The sequence below is a fragment of the Pteronotus mesoamericanus genome, unplaced genomic scaffold (assembly GCF_021234165.1).
Source record: "Pteronotus mesoamericanus isolate MK-2021 breed Mesoamerican mustached bat unplaced genomic scaffold, CSHL_Meso_final contig_94, whole genome shotgun sequence".
In the NCBI taxonomy this organism is placed as follows: domain Eukaryota; kingdom Metazoa; phylum Chordata; class Mammalia; order Chiroptera; family Mormoopidae; genus Pteronotus; species Pteronotus mesoamericanus.
The window spans coordinates 4,090,935-4,109,879 of record NW_026555285.1 but is presented as its reverse complement, the minus strand read 5'-3'; the positions used below and the strand labels follow the sequence as shown (position 1 = coordinate 4,109,879).

General features: G+C 34.8%; 2 protein-coding genes across 5 annotated transcripts in view; one reads left to right on the top strand and one right to left on the bottom strand.

The window, feature by feature from the left end:
• Window positions 1-18,945, top strand: part of RB1 (RB transcriptional corepressor 1) — a 305,988-nt gene that overhangs the window by 183,633 nt on the left and 103,410 nt on the right. The gene's annotated exons all lie outside the window — the stretch shown is intronic.
• On the bottom strand, window positions 15,937-16,971 carry LPAR6 (lysophosphatidic acid receptor 6). The gene has a single exon (XM_054586349.1). It carries the CDS (start codon window positions 16,969-16,971, stop codon window positions 15,937-15,939), a length of 1,035 nt encoding a protein of 344 aa, XP_054442324.1.

The window sequence follows — 18,945 nt, the reverse complement described above, 5'->3', positions numbered from 1 at the left end:
CCCACACTGTAGTACTGAGTCACTGTCTGGTTCTCCATGTACACCACCTCCTCCAAAAATAAAAAGTCTCCCTTGGTCAAGGCTGACTGCAGCCTGCCATTGACTCTCGCTGACCCAGGTGTGACACCTAATTGGTTTAGGAGTTAGTGTCCCTCTCTGGCACTCTCCTGGTTGGCACAGTAGCTATGGACATGCTCTTTGCTGTGTGTGTGTAGCTGGATCTCCCAGAGTCCATATTTCCTTCCAAATCACTCACAATTAGGGATGCGGTCTCCTGTGCAGGACTATGGCCCCCTGACCCAGTAGTGCCAGAAAGTGACAACACTGCAATTTCTGCCTGGTCTCTTTGCTTCTGCAGGTGCCACACACAGGCTCTTTTCTCTTCAACTTGCAACACCTCCTACCAGATGGTGCAAAACCACTCCTTGGCTTCAAAACTTGTCAGCTAATATTGCGTTGATAGTTTAGGTTACTTGTCAGAAGATCAGCTGAAAATTTGAGGTGGGGCAAGAACAAGCAGACTCAGCTTCCACCTACTTGTCTGCCACCTTCCAATCTTCAGTTTTTTCATATGTAACTTAAACTGTGCAGTTACTTTTAAAAATGAGAATATTTCTGGCACAAAACAGCAAAGTGACCACACACCTTTACCTCTTTTTCTTTCTCAACCCCTAGAAAAGCAACAGAAAAGAAAAAAAAAACAAAAATAAACATATTGGGTAAAATCCAGCAGTACTGAGATTTCGAAGTGAAAAAACTATAGAGGGAAGTTGAGAAATTGATTGAGTTTTCAGAGCAAAAAGAAAATCTGGAGTATATTGATGGATACAACAAAGTAGAGAAAACTACAGCTCTGAATATACACAGGAAAGGGCTCTTGTGGAAGTTGAAAACTTTGTCCCCAAGACCAAAGTAGTAGGTACAGAGAGTAGGGCAGTAATTAGGAGAGTTTTCTAAAGCGCTGTCTGCCTGTGGCTCTCATGCTTTAGCATATATCAAAATTACCTGGAGGTCTTGCTAAAAACACAGATTATAGATCTCTAGGACCAATCCTAAAGTTTCTGGGGGAGATTCCTAAAATTTGTATTTCTAACATGTTTGTGGGCAATGCTGATACTGCTAATCTGTCACCTGCATTTTGACAATTGTGGTTTGAACAACTGGTCCATGAAATATCTGGGCCAGTCCCCCACCTAACTCTTTACCAGCATATAAGAACCAGAAAAATGTGTCTCTTTCAGTACTAATGAGTTAGAAAAAGATGCCCCTGTGGACACATGTGCCCAGGGCTGAAGCCTTGTGCTTTTGTGCAGAGAACAAACTATACAAATGCATGCCTGTCACCTCTCCCAACTTTTGTGCACATCTACACACACAAAGCTAAGGCCTCCTGCTGGTGCTGGAAAAGAAGCAGAATAGAAATTAAGGTAAATCCAGATTTCTATCACAGACTTGAAGAAAGAAAACAAGAAAGAAGTAGGAAAGGCATTTCTGCTTAAGAGGCAAATGCAACAAAATACTGCTAGTTTTATTGCCCTTTAGTATTTTGGGGCACCTTAGTTCAATATCTATTTATTCATCCCCAAAATAAACTAGAGAAAATGGAGGATAGAAAATAATAATTAAAAAAATAACAAAAGAAAAATCTCCAAAGCTGACTTCAGATGGAAAGGACCCATAGTACTAAGTAGGATGAATGAATGTTGGATACATCTTGGTGAGAATTCAAAATTTCAAAGGTAATGAGAAAATTATAAAAGCTTCCAGAGAGAAAAGGAAAGTTATTTACAGGGGAATAAAATCCAGATCAGCATCACAGTTTTCACTTAGAATTCTATAACTGACCTAGTCTGTCAAACATGAGGGAAAAATGAAACAATTTTCATACATGAGAAAGTTTATCTCTTGCCTATCCTTTTTGAAATGAATTTACCAGAGAATATTCTTTAGCAAAATGTAAAAGAAACCCAAGAAAGGAGAAATCATGGGATCTAAAAGAAGAGTGAAACTGTCATAGGACTGCATAGAGAAAAATATGGGGAAAATCCTAGGATTCTGCAGGCCTAGAAATAGTTGTGCCAAAAGAGAAGTCAATTCCATATAGAATGTCTTCAAGAACAAAGTCGTTTATATTAACAATGTATAACCTCAACTCAATGGAGGGGATTCAACAGATATAGCTGAAGATTGATAAATCAAGTAACAAGAGTTCGGGTGATAACTGCAGGAATTGAATTCTTATAGCAGAGTAATATTGGTAAAAGAATATTTGACTTTTTTCTTTGGGCTTTGGAACAATTAAATGAATCATTGGTTTTGTAAAACAAAAGTCTTTAGTTTCTTTACATGTTTGTGCGTACAGATAGGACATTTATTAGAACTACATTGATAAAGATCCAGAGTAGATACTCTATGAGTAAATGGATGTTACTTATTTAAAATTAAACTTCAGCCCTGGCCAGTGTGGCCCAGTTGGTTGGACATCATCCCACAGACACAAAGTTTGCAGGTTTGATTCCTGGTCAGGGCACATGCGTAGGATGTGGATTCAGTCCCTGGTGGGGGCAGATAAAAAACGCAAACAATTGATGTTTTTCTCTCACATCAATGCTTCTCTCCCTCTTTAACTCCCTTTCCTTCTCTCTAAAATCAATGAGCATGTCCTTGGGTGAGGATATAAACAAACAAACAAACATAAAATTAATCCTCAGTCTGGCAGGAAAATAATACAAAATTTGTTTTTAACTCTAAGCTCCTTCCTTCCAATATTTACTCTCTTTATTTCAATCCTATATATTGGATGTTACAGAGAATACAAAGAAATACAAAACATAATCCCTTTCTTCAAGGAGCTTGAGGTTTCTAGTTAGGAAGAAAAGACGTAGCCCATGTAACAAAAATAACTAACAAAGACAGTAAATAAATATAAAATAAGTAATACAGACAATAAGCATTATTGAAGATTTTGTTTAGGAGTTGAATTGGACCTTGTAGGATGAAAAGAGAAGAGGAACAGACTGAGCTTTGTTACCTGACTAGGGTAGGGAGATGGGTATGTGTCATATGACTAAATGTCTAAAATCAAGAAAGTGAGAGTTGTGAATACAGGATGTGTAGTAGACCAACCTGGAGTAGAGGTGTCTTGTTTGGAAGACAAGAGAAAGCAAAATACTGGGAAGATTGGGGCCAAATTTTGGTGAAATTTAAACTTTGAAACTAGACTTTTTCCTTCAGGCAATCTGACAGCTTTTAAAACTAGGCATTAATTAGTACAAGGTGATTAAATAGGTGAATCTAGTTGAGCTGTCATGGGTGGGTTGAAGGAAAGAAAGAAGCAGATCAGTGAGGGAGTTATCATAGTATTCCCAATATAACATGGTAGCAGTGGTGAAAATAGTTACTAAAAGGAAGGAATGGATGAAAGTTATAACTGACAAGAATAAGAAACAGGACATGAGGCATAGCATGGACCTTACGTAATATATAGGTAGTTCAAAACTCATAAAGATGAAGAGCTCAACATAGAAAGGTTAAATGACTTACCTAAAGTTATACTACTCCTGTCCATCTTTTAATAGAATTTTAACATATGATTATTGAGATTCATTCAACAGGTAATTATTGAGACATTAATATGTGCCAGGCACTAATAAAGATGTACTTCTCCAGTTTTATTTTTTAATTTTTTTTACTTGTCATCCTTGTTGGCTTTAGTTTTTTCGCTATGGAAGATAGGAGGTGGAACATACAGCCCACAGACCAACATCAGTTTTTATAAATAGTTTTACTGGAAAACAGCCACACTCATTTGTTTTTATATTCTCTGTGGCTGCTTTTGCATTGCAATGCAGAGTTGAGAAGTGCTATAAGATGGTATAACCTGCAGACCTAAAATATTTACTATCTGATCCTTGAGGAAAAGGTTTTCTAATTCCTGATTAAAACATTAACATCCTTCCCAAAGGATGTCTTATACTCAGTCAAGTGTTACTACCTTCAATTTCCCCTCTACATATTTCTCAGTCATAGTCCTTATTTTTGGTTTATTTTCATGTTTTTTTGTTGTATTTTTTGTGAAAATAAGCACATATAAGTACTGGGTTGGCCAAAAAGTACATTTAGTGTTTTCTGTAAAATAAAAGACACATATTTTTATTTTAACCAATACCTTTATTGATTTGGATATTTTGAGTATGTCGGCTATCTCCCACGAAGGATAACATTGATTGTTCTCAGTTAATGTCTTCATTTCGTCACTGTCAGCTTCAGTTGGTCTACCCAACCATGGAGCATCATCCAGCAAGAAATATACAGCATGACAGGACACAAAACAAGCCTCAACAAATTCAAGAAAATTGAAATCGTAACAAGCATTTTCTCAGACCAAAAGTCCTTGAAACTAGAAACCAACCTCAAGAAAAAAATTCAAAAATATTCAAACTCATGGAGACTAAATAGCATGCTATTAAACAATGAATTGGTTCAATAATGAGATCAAAGAAGAAATCAAAAATTTCTAAAAACAAATGAAAATGAACATACAACAGACCAAAACCTATGGGACACAACAAAGCAACCCTAAAAGGGAAGTTCATAGCAAGACAGGCCTACCTGAAAACGATAGAAACAATTCAAATAAACAGCCTAACCCTATATCTACAAGAACTGGAGGAACAACAACAAACAAAGCCCAGAGCCAGTAGAAGGAAGGAAATAATCAAGATCAGGGCAGAATTGAATGACATAGAGGCTAAAAGGACAATTCAAATGATCAACAAATCTAGGAGCTGGTTCTTTGAAAAGGTGAACAAATCAACAAGCCTTTAAGCAGACTCTTCAAGAAAAAAAGAGAGAGGACCCAAATAAATCATATCAGAAATGAAAGAGGAGAAATAACAACTGATACCACAGAAGTACAAAAGATTGTAAGAAATGACTATAAACATTTATATACCAAGAAATGTGAAAAACTGGGTGAAGTGGACAAATTTCTAGAAAAATATTACCTTCTAACACCAAATGAAGACGAAGCAGAAAGCCTGAACAGACCAGTAACAGCTGGTGAAATTAAAGCAGTAATCAAAAAACTCCCAGCACACAAAAGCCTTGGACCAGATGGTTTCACAGGAGAATTTTAAAAAACATTTCAGGAAGAGCTAACCCATATCCTTCTCAGACTATTCCAAAAAATCCAATACAAGACTCCCAAACTCTTTTTTATGAGGCCACCATCATCCTAATCTCAAAACCAGATAAAGACACAACAAAGAAAGGAAACTACAGGCCAATATCACTGAAGAACATAGATGCTAAAATCCTCAACAAAATATTGGCAAACCACATCCAGCAATACATTAAAAAGATCACCCACTGTGATCAAGGGGGGATTCCTCCTAGGGATGCAAGGATGGTTCAATATTCGCAAATCAATAAATGGAATACATTACATAAACAAAAGGAAAGACAAAAATCACATCATCTCAACAGATGTGGAAAAAGCATTTGATAAGATACAGCATCCATTTACGATAAAAACACTCAACAAAGTAGGAGTAAAGGAGGCATACCTCAACATAATAAATGCCAGATATGAAAAACCTACAGCCAACATCATACTCAACAGACAAAAACTAAAAGCTTTCCCACTAAGATGAGGAATAAGACCAGGATGTCCGCTTTCATCACTTGTGTTCAACATAGTATTGGGAGTCCTAGCCACAGCGATCAGACAACAAACAGAAATAAAAGGCATCGAAATTAGAAAGTAGAACAGAAAACTGTCATCATTTGCAGATGACATGATAGTGTACATAGAAAACTCCATAGACTCCACCAAAAAACTACTCAACCTAATAAATGAATTTGGCAAATCAGTAGGATACAAAGTCAATATTCAGAAATCGAAGGCATTTTTCTATACCAACAATGAAATATCAGAATCAGAAATCAGGAAAAAAATCCTATTTTCTTTTTCTTTTTTTAAAGATTTTATTTATTTATTTTTTAGAGAGGAGAAGGGTGGGAGAAAGAGATGGAGAGAAACATCAGTGTGTGGTTTCCTCTCATGTGCCCCCTACTGGGGAAATCCTATTTTCTATAGCAACAAGAAAAATAAAGTAACTAGGAATAAACCTAACCAAGGATGTAAAAGACCTGTACTCAGAAAACTACAAAGCACAGAAGAAAGAAATTAAGGAAGACACAAATAAATGGAAGTATATACCATGTTCATAGATTGGAAGAATTAACATCAAAATGTCCATACTATACAAAGCAATTTATAGATTTAATGCAATCCTTATCAAAATACCAATGACATATTTTACAGATATAGAAGATTTCAAAAATATATATGGAACCATAACAACCCCAAATAGCCTCACAAGTTTGAGAAAAGAAGAACAAAGTAGGAAGGATCACAATACCTAACATCAAACTATATTACAAGGCCACTATAATCAAAATAGTCTGGTACTGGCATAAGAACAGACACATAGATCAGTGGAACAGAACAGAGACCCCAGAAATAAACCCATGTCTCTATGGTCAATTAATAGATGATAAAAGGGGCAGAAGCATAAAATTGTGTTAAATAGCCTCTTCCACAAATGGTGTTGAGGGATCTGGACAGCAACATACAAAGAAATGAAATTTGACCACCAACTCACACCATACACAAAAATAAACTCAAGATGGATAAAAGACTTAACTATAAGTCATGACACCATAAAAGTCCTAGAGGAGAACATAGGCAGGAAACTCTCAGATATTCCATGCAGCGGTATTTTCACCATTATGTTCCCTAGGGCAAGGGACAGAAAGGAAAGAATAAACAAATGGTACTGCATCAAAATAAGAAGCTTCTGCACATCTAAAGAAAACATGAGCAAAATGAAAAGGGAACCAAATGTATGGGAAAATATTTTTGCCAATGATACCTCGGACAGGGGTTTGATCTACAAAATATATAAAGAACTCACACAACTCCACTCCAGGAAGACAAACAGTCCAATTAAAAAATGGGCAAAGGGCCTGAACATACACTTCTCCAAGGAGGACATACACAGGTCTCAGACACATATGAAAGGATACTCAGCATCACTAGCCATAAGAGACATGCAAATTAAAACCACAATGAGATACCACTTCACACTGGTCAGAAAGACCATTATAAACAAATCAACAAGTGCTGGTGAGGTTGTGGAGAAAAGGGAACCCTAGTATACTTTTGGGAATGCAGACTGGTGCAGCCACTGTGGAAAACAGGAATTCCCTCAGAAAGTTAAAAATGGAACTGCCTTTTGATCCAGTGATTCCACTACTGGGATTATACCCTAAGAATCCTGACACACCGGTTCAAATGAACCTATGCACTCCAATGTTCATAGCAGCTCAGTTTATATAGCCAAGTATTGGAAGCAACCTAAGTGCCCATCAATAAATGAATGGATAAAAAAACTATGGTATATTTACACAATGGAATGCCATGCAGCAGAAAGAAAGAAGGAACTCCTACCCTTCACAACAGCATGGATGGAACTGGAGAACATTATGCTAAATGAAATAAGCCAGGCAGTGAAAGGCAAACACCATATGATCTCACCTATAAGTGGAAACTAATCAACAAAGCAAACAAGCAAGAAAAATATAACCAGCAACATTTCATGAACAAACAAACCAACAGTAGTGATAGGGGGTAACTGGGAAAAGAAGGGAAAGGGTCAGTTCAAGGAACATGTGTAAAGGACCCATGGAGAAAGCTAAAGTGGGGAAGGATTGATTGTGGGAGGTGGAGGTTGTTGGGGCAGTGGAATATGGTGGTGGGAAAATAGAGATAAATGTATTTGAACAATAAAAAAAAAAAAGAAAGAAAAATATCCAGCATGAAACCAGAAGCTTGCTTCCAGCAAGAACACTTTTGACAACATTCAATCAGACACAGTACCTTCTCCATACACTGCAAAAATCTCTTTTTTAATTTCAGTTGCATTTTTACCTTTTTTGAAATAATAAAGCATAAAATGCCGAATATGTTGTCTATTTTCTTCTATCTTCAATGTTAAAATGGCTACACAGCAATTCAACAATTTTGATAAGTTTTTTAAATGTTTGCTGATACAACAGCTGTCATGATAAAATCTAACAAAATTGTTTTGGTTGAAGTTAAAGACAACTAAGCACTACTAGGCACTTTACGGAAAATACTAAACAAACTTTTTGGCTAACCTAATATGTTCTCTTGTTTTGTCTTTTTCTTACACAAAAAGTAGTTAACTATGTGTGTTCTTTCATGCTTTGCTTTTTCATTTAACAATACTTTCTGGATATCAGCTCGTGGAGAGCTTTCTCATTCCTTACTATATTACATAGTACTACAGTGTGTTTATTTACTGCAATTTATTCTGTGCTTAAGCAGACATCTATGTAGTTTTCCATTATTTTACTGTTTTAAAGAATGCTGTACCTCGTACATATGTATTTTTATGTTATTGAAAGTGTATCTTTAGCGTAAGTACCAAGAAGTGAGAATGCAGGGTAAATACCGAGAAGTGAGACATGAGAATGCTTGTTAAATACCAAGAGTGTGTGATGTGTGTGTTAAATATTGCCAAATTCCCCGCTATAAGGATTGTATCATTTTATATTGCCAGCAGCAGTGCATGAACATACCAGGTTCTCCTTAAAGGGCTACTAACTTGTTTGTGCCAAGTAATGTCATTAAAATATGCTTCCCATCTATCATCACCATCATTTCAAAAAAGACAGGTCATTTTTTAAAATCCTTACTGGAAGATGTATTTATTGATTTTAGAGAAAGAGGAAGGGGGAGAGGGAGAGAGAGACTTCAATGTGAGACAAACATTGATTGGTTGCCTCCACTACATGCCCTGTTTAGGGATCAAACCTGCAACCTAATATGCACCCCAACCGGGGATTGAACCTGTGACCCAGTCACGTGGCCTGACATGGGATCAAACCTACAACCTTTTTGTGGTGTACAGGAGGCACTCCAACTGACTGAGCCACTTGGTCAGGGCAAGAAAGACCATTTTAATAAGAGGAAGGACATAATCAAAATGAAGGATAAGAACAGCTCTTTAATTTTTCATTTTTTGCTGAAGACAAATGCATCTCTACCTTAAAATCAGAGGGATCTTTTTAAAATTTTAAATCTGATCATGTCTCTCTTTTTACTTGAAATCCTTCAGGATTTGCCACAGCTCTTCAAATCTTAACATGATTTTATCATGGCCTAGAAATACATGTAAGATTTCAGCCCTGTACCTCCAGCTCCTTTCATTTTATTTCAGTCCTTTCAGTATACCAAGTTTTCTCATAGGGCCTTTGCATGTGCTACTTACCTTGCCACCTTAAAGAAATAAACATGTCAATATCATAAAAGTTTTTATCCTGGCTCTACTTTAACTTTTTATGTGACCCTGTGCAAGTTACTTACCCTTTTAGTTGTTCAGTTTCCTCAACCTAAATAAGGTGAGGTGGTTGTTTCAGATGACTTCCCAGCTCTTTCAGTTCTAATCTGTGAATTTACAATAGTGTTGTGACTGCTGGGGCAAAGGGGCTATAAGGGCACTAAAAGGTAATGTAAAAAAATAAAATTTAAAAATAAGATTAATAAAGATTAATAAAAGTAAGGAGAGCTTGGTTGGAATGATTGCTGTGTTATTTCTCTTTGACCTGGAAAAAGTATGCCATTGTAAAAAGGAACTAAAGAGAGAAATCTTTTGGAATCACAAAACCTTAAAAAGGCATTGTATGGCTTTCTTAGCCAGGCAGATTGAGGTATTGCTTAAGCTATGTTGAATTAAGTTAATGAAAATAAAGATGTACATGGACAAGAATTTACTACACATGTGGATATTTTTATAAACAAAGTGAAATATTTAGCTTAAAGAGCAGGCTACAATTGTCTACACTAAGGGACTTTACAAAAAAATCAATCAGGATTGCTTTGTAAATTAAATACTAAACTGTCTAAAATAAGCAAGTATAAAACATTGTATCACATAGAAAGACTAATGGGGCCAATGTGGCCCAAGGTTGAAAAGAACAGATCCACAAGGCCAGCTTGGCCTCTTGAAAGCTCCTGTAGCAAAGAGGCTTCTGGTTGTGTCCATTGCTCTCCACTATGTTCTTAGCTTTTGCAGCAATGATTCTGGTTGTCAAAACAACCTGCTGTGGAATGATTAATCTGGATACTGAGTGACCTACTCAGTTCAATCATTAAAAAGTAATATAGGTTTTAACTATTTCAGTCAGTTTCATGATTGGCATGAAAAAATCTGGCAGCAATGGGTTTGACTGCTTAGGTATCAACCCAAGGGTAGACAAAGAACCAGGCAAAGGGCCCTAGAGATTAGCTAGTCCAACTTTAATACCCAAGTCACCTAGCTAGTGTGTGGTAAAACTGTAATGAGACACCCAGGCCAGAGTTTCCCACTTCTCTCTACCATGACTTCAACCCACAGAACCTACTCTTATTCATAGAAATAAAACAAAGCTATTTTTTAAATTATGCTTTTTTTTTTGCCCCAACAGGAATTAATCCCCCAAAAACAAATGGAGGTGGACAAAAGTAGGTTTATAGTTGTTCATAGGGAAAAATAATTCAATAATAAATGATATAAGAATAAATTCTGTTTCATGTACTCATAACTGTAAACCTACTCTTATTAATTAAGGTAGCATAAGAAATATAGCAGCAATAACTATTAAAATGATGCAAGATAAATACTGTCATTTTTTGCAGCCTAACTTATTATGACTTTAAAAAGGCTGTGAGAGCTCACCTTGCAACATGGTGCAGTTTTGAAATTCTCCTCAGTTTTACATTAATATAGGCCATAGGGATGAGGCTAATGGTGGATGAAGACTATCTTATGGGAAATATGTAGCCCCTGAGAAAATGAACAGTTGTGGGATATGGACCCCCAACCAGCCCCTACAAATGATACAACTTGTCACAAACTAGTCCCCCTAGAGGCATATTAATTTCTAATAAATGAACCCAGACACTTTTTAAAAATATGCCTTTCTCTGTAGGCACGTTCCCATATTGCTCTACCCAGAAGAGTTCTGGTATTGGTATCAAGGAGCTGTGTAGGTTCATCTTAAGCCAACTTTCATGAATGCTCTGTGCTGACACTTGGCTCTCTTCCTTGTTGGGAAATCTAAATTCACAGCTGAGATTATGTGCTAATTAGAAGAAAAGCTAACATATTAGCAAGCTGGCTAGCTGTTATCAGCATATCCAAAAGATTCCCTTTCAGAAATATAAGAAAGACTTAGAATCTTTCTTATTGCCAGTGCAACAAAGTAAAATCTGAGGAACTTTAGTAGGAAAAATAGGAATTAGATAAAACAATATATGTAAACTTCTTCCCCAGACTCATACAGTCATAGCAGGTTGCTGAGAGAGTCTTGAGAGAGGTTTGCAACTCACTGGCTGAGGCTTGAGATAAAAGACAAGCTTTATGCCCTTACAGATTTCTACTTAGAAATGTAGTCACTTTGAAACTGAAAAACCAAGGCCAACTCTTAGACTTACAATGGCCTGACAGCCTCATAAAAGCAAGGTGGCATGTACTGTTTTCTTATGGACTGAATCAATCTCTTGGCAAGCCATACCTGGGCGAGCTGCTGACTTCCAAGCTTTCATTCCCCACACATCACCCCCACTCCCAGCATGGCTTCACTCTTCCTTAGTACTTTGTTCAGGAGACTTAAATAGTCTCCTCACCCAGGAAAATAAATGTAGCCACTCTGTGTGTGAATAATAAAAATAAACCCCCACAACAAATTAATGCAGAAGGTTGAAAAAAATAAAATAAAATTTAAAAATAAGACTAAATTAGAGTTAATTAGATTAAACTTTTTTAAAAGTTTTATTTAGTCAAGTAAATAAATAAATAAATAAATAAGCAAGCAAACTGTGAATTTACCAGAAGCCATTTTGACAGGAAGATAATGAAACTCAGCACATTCACCCCATAGATATTAACTATTACTTGGCTATGAGTATATAATACATACTGTTTTTCATTCTTAATACATTTTCTTAAGTTTTCATTATTTTCAAAAATTCCTGACCTGAATCTATATGAGTAAAGCAAGCTTTGAGTTTGAAAACTAATTATTATATTCATGGATTATCTTTACTTCTGTGGTCCTGTCTCTTGGATTCTGTTTTTGCCATTGTCATTGCACAAAGTTACGAAAGAAAGAATTTTGTACCCTTTGAAGCAGTTATTGGAGTAATCTTTTTGGGAGAGGGAAAGCTTGGTAGAAAAGTTTGCCTGGAGTTAATTTTGTATTCTTTTATTATCAAGGTCTATTGCCCTGTTTAAGTGATATTCTTTGTACTTTTATAAAATTGACTGTCAGAAATGGGTAGCAGACAATAGGTAAAAAAGATAAAGAGATATAATAGAAATTTGAGAATTCGTGGTTTTAGGATTACGTATATGTTGATCTCTGGAAAATTTTGCTAATTAAATATTGTTGATCATTAATTCTTGGGTTGATTTAAACATGTTCTGTGACCTTAAGTTTATCCACTAGTCCCTTTTAATTTAGAAATTATTTCTTAGAAGTCATGTTATATATGGATAAATTGGTTTCTAAGCCAACCAAAAAAAGCTTTTTAAAAACAATTTACCTTAGGATCACCTTCATCTACTAGTAAGTACTGTCTATAAAATTTTCTACATAAAAATTCCTTCACAATGAGAAAAAAATGTCACATTTTTCTTCATTTATGACATCAGGTATGATTGGCATGTAGGCACTAAAATAGTTTGGGTGTTGGGAGGTAGTAAAGATGTTATACAATACTAACTTAATATACTGACAAAAGACCAGGTTCCTGGTTCATCAGGGGTCCAGAATTGCAGGACCAAAAGGTAGTTGTTTCAATCCCTTGCTAGTTACATACCATTCATAAATTGTTTCTCAGCTAATGTTCCATTTTTGTATTTTCTATTCATCAACTTCCTTTCTTCCTCCCTTCCTTTTCTCTATCTTTCCTCCCCCTCCCACCTGAGGATATGTTTATTGATTTTAGGGGGAGAGGAAGGGAAAGAGAGAGAGAGAGAGAGAGAGGAGAGATTGATTGGCCACAACCCCTTCCTGCTCACCTTGTATGCACGGTCAGTCAGGGATCAAACAGACAACCTAGGTATGTGCCCTGGCTGGGCCAACCCACAACCTTTTGGAGTAGGGGATGATGCTCCAACCAACTGAACCACCTGGCCAGAGCTGAGTGACTAATTTCTTTAAATATCTAATTTGTAATTAAGAATTATACCTCAAATTTGCTTTTAGTATTTTGAATGTAGAATTTAAAGTTAGAACTCTTTGATAACCTAGTATCTTCAGTGTCTTTAAATTTTCTGTGGCTATATGATGTAAAATGCATTTATTTTCATACATTCTTTTGGTAAAGTAGTTACTTGGTATTTGCTCAGAAAAGATAATTTCTAAATTCAGAAATAATTACTAGGAATTCTAGGAAGGTATTTTCCACACCTCAGAAATCTTCTCACCTTACTTCTGTTCCTTTGAAGGGAGTTAATGTAGAAATGAAGGTTAGTTAAATCATCATCTTTTATAAAGATGTTGAAAACAGTGGTCACCGTTTGTTACTGTCACTTTAAGGTAACAAAAAGTAAAATTCTTAGAGTTTTATTAATATAGGTTTTCTTACTAAAGGAGAAATAAAAAAAAAAAAACCTCTAGGAATATGGTATAGAATTTACCGTAAAGTGCTACTCTAGCAAAGGAAAATAACTTTAGTATTCCTTCTGTCCCTCTAGGTAAGATTTGCCCAGGATTTGAAGTTCTAACTGTGAAAACTAGTATTTGTTATCTGTTACATATTTCTTTGTGAGGAATCTTACAAAACTTTTGATTCATCTTCCTATTGACCAGAGGGCAACAAAAACTTCACAAGTGAGAGCAGTAATAACAACTATTGGATGATTTGTCTTTCTTGTATTTTAAAGTAATATCCATGCTTACGAGAGCTTGCTCACAGATCTTTATGCCAAAGAAAGTTCTGAAAAATCTGTTTAACAAACTCCCACCCTTTCCTCCACATCAGTAAATTGTTACTTGCTTTTCAACTCAAAAATACACAGGGTAGGGGTAAAAGTAAGTTTACGGTTGTTTGTATGAAATATAATAGTAAATAATAACGTAAGAATAACCTGTGTTTTGGGTACTCACAACTGTAAACCAACTTTTGCCCTACCCTGTATGTTTTGAGTGCTAAATGTATTTGTTTTCCAAAAAGTGATATCAAATAAAAGTACTTAGGAGTCAATTAAAGAAAACATGTTTATAGCATGTGTACTTCTCTTGGGATATAAAGGACCATGTTTAATATCTCCACTAGTTTTTTTTTTTAAAGGATTTATTTAGCTTTAGGTTTGTCTAAAAGAAACAATGGATCCCTAAAGAAAATATCACTGTTACTTTATTGAAAATGGACTTTCCCTCTTGCAAATGACTATGATTCCTCTGAAATCATTGCAGTGCAAACCCAGAGAACAGCAAAAATCAAACTTAAATCCTAAGAGTATTTGTCCAAAGTTGTTATTCAGGACTTGAAAGAGTAATATGTAAAAATCAGATAGGTTGAAAGCTGAATTGAAATTAATTATATGTTTTTTTTCTCAAATAAAATATTTTTTTTAGTTAACTTTGGAGAACTGCTTGAATTTGAAAATAAAGATATGTTGGGAAAGGAAAAAGTTTCACTGTAGTTGATACATCATATCTATATTATAGCTCAAAGCAATTTTTTTTATATTTAATGAAATGAAAATGTAGCTGTATTTAGTTATTTGGCCCTGTAGTTTTACCAGTTATGTAAGAAACTATATCCTTAATTCATAAATTATTTCAACTCTTCAGTAACATTTTGATTACTGGAAATAGTATTTTCAGCTCTTCATTATTTGGCTTTAAATGGTCAAAGATGGGAGGGAAGTAATATATACATTAATTACTAAGTGCTAAGTATTGTATTTTACTGTCTCACTATTTATGGTGTTTCTATAACCTAAAATACTTAAAATATAAGTTATTTAGTGTGATATAAATATACCTTTACAGTGTACTTTTAGTGGTATTTTATTTTTTAAACATTTACTTAGCAAAATAACAGTTAGTTTTCTTCTTCTCAATTTTTGTAGTGTATATCATTATGAAATTGGGTGCTGCTAAAGCCAGAAAATGGATCAAATAGTAACTTTAAAGCATGTGATATTAGTTAGATAACATCTGCTTTTTATGAATTGCATACAGATATAAAATTATTAATATTATCTGTAAGTGTAACTGCTCAAGATCCTCTGATTGTGTATGTCATTCTTCTACAGAAGACACTTTTAGCTATTTTTTTTTAAAAATCCTCCAAAAGCACTTATTGATTTTTTTCATATTACTCTGTTTTCATTTATGTTATTATAGCATAGGAAACATGACAGTAGTCTCAATTCAAATGAAATAGAAATTAGATATATGTTGAATAAAAATATTACTGAAGACATTTAATGTTTGTAAATCATTTAGTATAAAATTACTAAGAACTTCAAAGACAGTACAGATGGTCATCACATGATTTAAATCAAAATGACTTTTAGACTTTGACTTTTTTAGGAATTTTTTAATGAAGAAAAATGTACAAGTCAAAATCGCTAAGAAAAATAAAATGGAGTGTATACAAGAATAGGGTACATTTGAATTCTTAACACATTGAATACAGCTTTTTTTAATCCTAAAAACTTTAAAATTGTCCACATGCTAATTTTCTTTCAAAGGTAGAGAAATAGTTGTTCAAGAAAACTTTTCACAGTTGAAGCAACTTGGAGGTTCTGTTCCCAGTGAAGTTCCAGTGGTTTTATTTCAGGCAGCTTATATTGCAGATTCATTGTCAAATATCTTAGTTTTTAAGGTCTGTAGGTTATGTTGGATAAAGTTCTCTGTGCCTTGAACATCAGAGAATCTGGAGTCATTTCTCCTAGCAGACCAGTTTTTCATTTTTATTGAATTCTGAATTGTGTCCGACGTGAAGTAGTAAACTATTGGGTCAAAGCAGCAGTTTGTAACAGCAATGCAGAGAGTGATTGGGTACATGGTCCTTACTGCTGCCACTGCCGAGCAATTGACAAATGTCTGTGTTCTCATAAGAGAATATAAAATAAGGTTGATATTATAAGGGACAAAACAGAAACAGAATATCACCAAATGTACAAAAATCATTTTTAAAACTTTAGTTTTGTTTATTTTGCTTCTACTTAATGTGACAGGTTTATTTAAAGTTCTTAGCACCAGACTAGAACAAGTTACATTTAAAATTAGAGGAATAAAAAATCCCACTATTTCAATGAAAATTACAATCCTTGAGAGATAGGTTTTCCATGTGGTTTCGGGAAAATTTTCAAAGCAGGCTTCTGGGGTATTGTTACCCCGAGAGTGGGTAGACTGAAAAAAGCCTGCTGGTGCACTTCCTCCGACCACAGTGAACCACACAGCAGTGCAAACGATTTTTGCATTTCGTTTGGTTCTTAGAGTCTTGGACTTAAATGGGTAGACAATCGCCAGAAATCGATCTACGCTAATACAGGTTAAGAACAGAATGCTTCCGTACATATTGGTATAAAACAGCATCACTGAAATTTTACAAAGTAAATCTCCGAATGTCCAGTTCCGTGCTGTAAAGTAAAAAATCCTGAAGGGTAGAGTGAAAACGAAAAGCAAGTCTGATATTGCCAAGTTAATCATGTACGTTGTAGTTTCATTTCGCACCTTGAGAGTGCAGGTGAAAATGTATATGGCAACACAGTTGGATATTAACCCAAGCACAAACACCATACTAAACATGCACCCATACAAAGTGTATTTAAAGGAGTCATCATAGGAGCATTGGGAGCTGTTATTGCTTACCATTATAAAGGCACGTTCGGTTTACTGTGTTGACGTCCTTTGGTCAGCAGCAGCCTCCTTTGGTATTCAGATTGTGACCACTTTAAAACCTCCAGTATATTTGTAAATTCTTTGGGTCTTTGGATGTTTTTATAAATATTTCATTTCTCTCCACAATTTCCAAAAGAAACATAAAATTTGTTGCTGTAAAGTTTCCACTTGGTTCTTCAGCAGGAAAACAGTCTTATTTTCTAGTCTCCAGAAAATCTGTGAATCCAGGGCTTGTTAACCAACAAGCAACCTTTAAAAAATGTAGTCAGTGAAGCCAAACCATTGGATTATAAATTGTAACGAAACGCTGTGTTCTGAGATGGAATAAATATACTCGTCTGGTAAACTTGTATTTCAGTAGTCAGGATGATATTCCAAGATCAAAGTTTCTTTATGCTCCAGAATGTTTAAGCTAAAGATAGCAATTTTATTTTGCTTTTCAGTGCAGACTTTCAGAAACTTAAACATTCCCAATTTGGTCTAAGTTACTTCTTACTTTTTTAAAAATGAAGTTTTCATTTCCGGTAGGTAGTGGATCCCTGATGGTGGTAAGCAGAAGTCTTTTAAGTGTTCCGAAAGAAATTCCTAAGCATGTTAGCTCTTGCTGAACGAGTTTTCCTCCGTTGCCAGCTGTATTGAATAATGGACTTTGTCTGAAGGGCGAAAGAAAGGCTTGCTCGGTTTGTAATGACATCAGGAAGAAGAGGCTGGGCTTGGACAAAGAAAGGTTTCAGCCCAGCTTGTTTGCAGTTCTTTAATCTGATAATGTGTCTGCTGAGGATATATCTAAGAGGCTTGCAAATGTCACTGTTTAGCTGAGACATCTCGCCATTAGCTCTTCTTATGCAGAAATGCTAGCTGGGATAATGGCCATCTATCTCTCAAGGAATTTTCTTGTCCTTTTGTTCTTTCTTCTGGTAGTAATAATTGAGAGAGAAAAAAATTGGTTTTAAGCCTGTACACTCTCTTCCGTGTTTGCTTTTATGTTTAGGATATGACATTTTTTTTGACAATTTTTTTTAGAAATAAAATGTGTATGAGTGAATTTTTAAATTGAAATTATTAGTGATAATAAAGCATTTTTAAAAAATTGTTTAATGACTGAAAGAGAGAAATCAAATCTTTGGATGTAAAAAGGATTTGATTGAGAGGACCAATGGTAGTTTTGCCACTCTTAGCCTCTGTTTTCCATAATTATTCCTTAAGATTTAATTTAATTGGTATGATTGTGAATGGTTTCAATCCCAGTGTCTTTAGTTTTTGATAAAAAGTTTTCTAACATTCTTTTCTCTTTCCTATAAAATTGAATTAATATTTTAGAACACTTTCTATTTTTAAATGATCACTTTCAATAAGTTCAGAAATGTGTATGTTTGGTGTGCATATTAATCCTATGCACAGAATTAAATTGCATATTTTCAAACATTTTATTTTCATTCCCTCAGTCCTCCTCTTACCCTCTTAATTTGATATTAACCATATTTTAAAATATGGTTCAAATTTGTCTTCATTTAAAAGTTCCTGTGAGTGGTTTCTCTGTATATTTATATTTAAAGTATACTCATTTCTTAGAGCCCAAAGAAATTGGAAGAAGAAGGTATGTGATGAGGGTAGTTGAATGTAGATGTTATTTCCTCAAGAACTGAAGATATCACATCCTCTGGACACACATGTTTTTCTTATTTTAAATTACCTTTTTTCATAAAAGGCTATATCCAGTTGTGTTTTACTGTTCTTATTGTCTAGTTTGGTTCAATTTGGGCTGAAATTCTTCCTTTCCATTATCAATTAAGATTTAGAGATTTAAGAGCAATTTATTTTTCTTTCTAAATTACTTAGCTAATTTAAAAATAACGTGAAAAAGTTAAAAATAATATGTTGCACTAACATTTTATGCTGATTTTGCACTTTTTTTATTTTGAACTACACTCCTTGCTCAGCAACTTT

What these genes read in the sequence shown, in the direction of transcription:
- LPAR6 (XM_054586349.1), bottom strand. Translation starts at nt 16,971, where the DNA reads ATGGTAAGCAATAACAGCTCCCAATGCTCCTATGATGACTCCTTTAAA.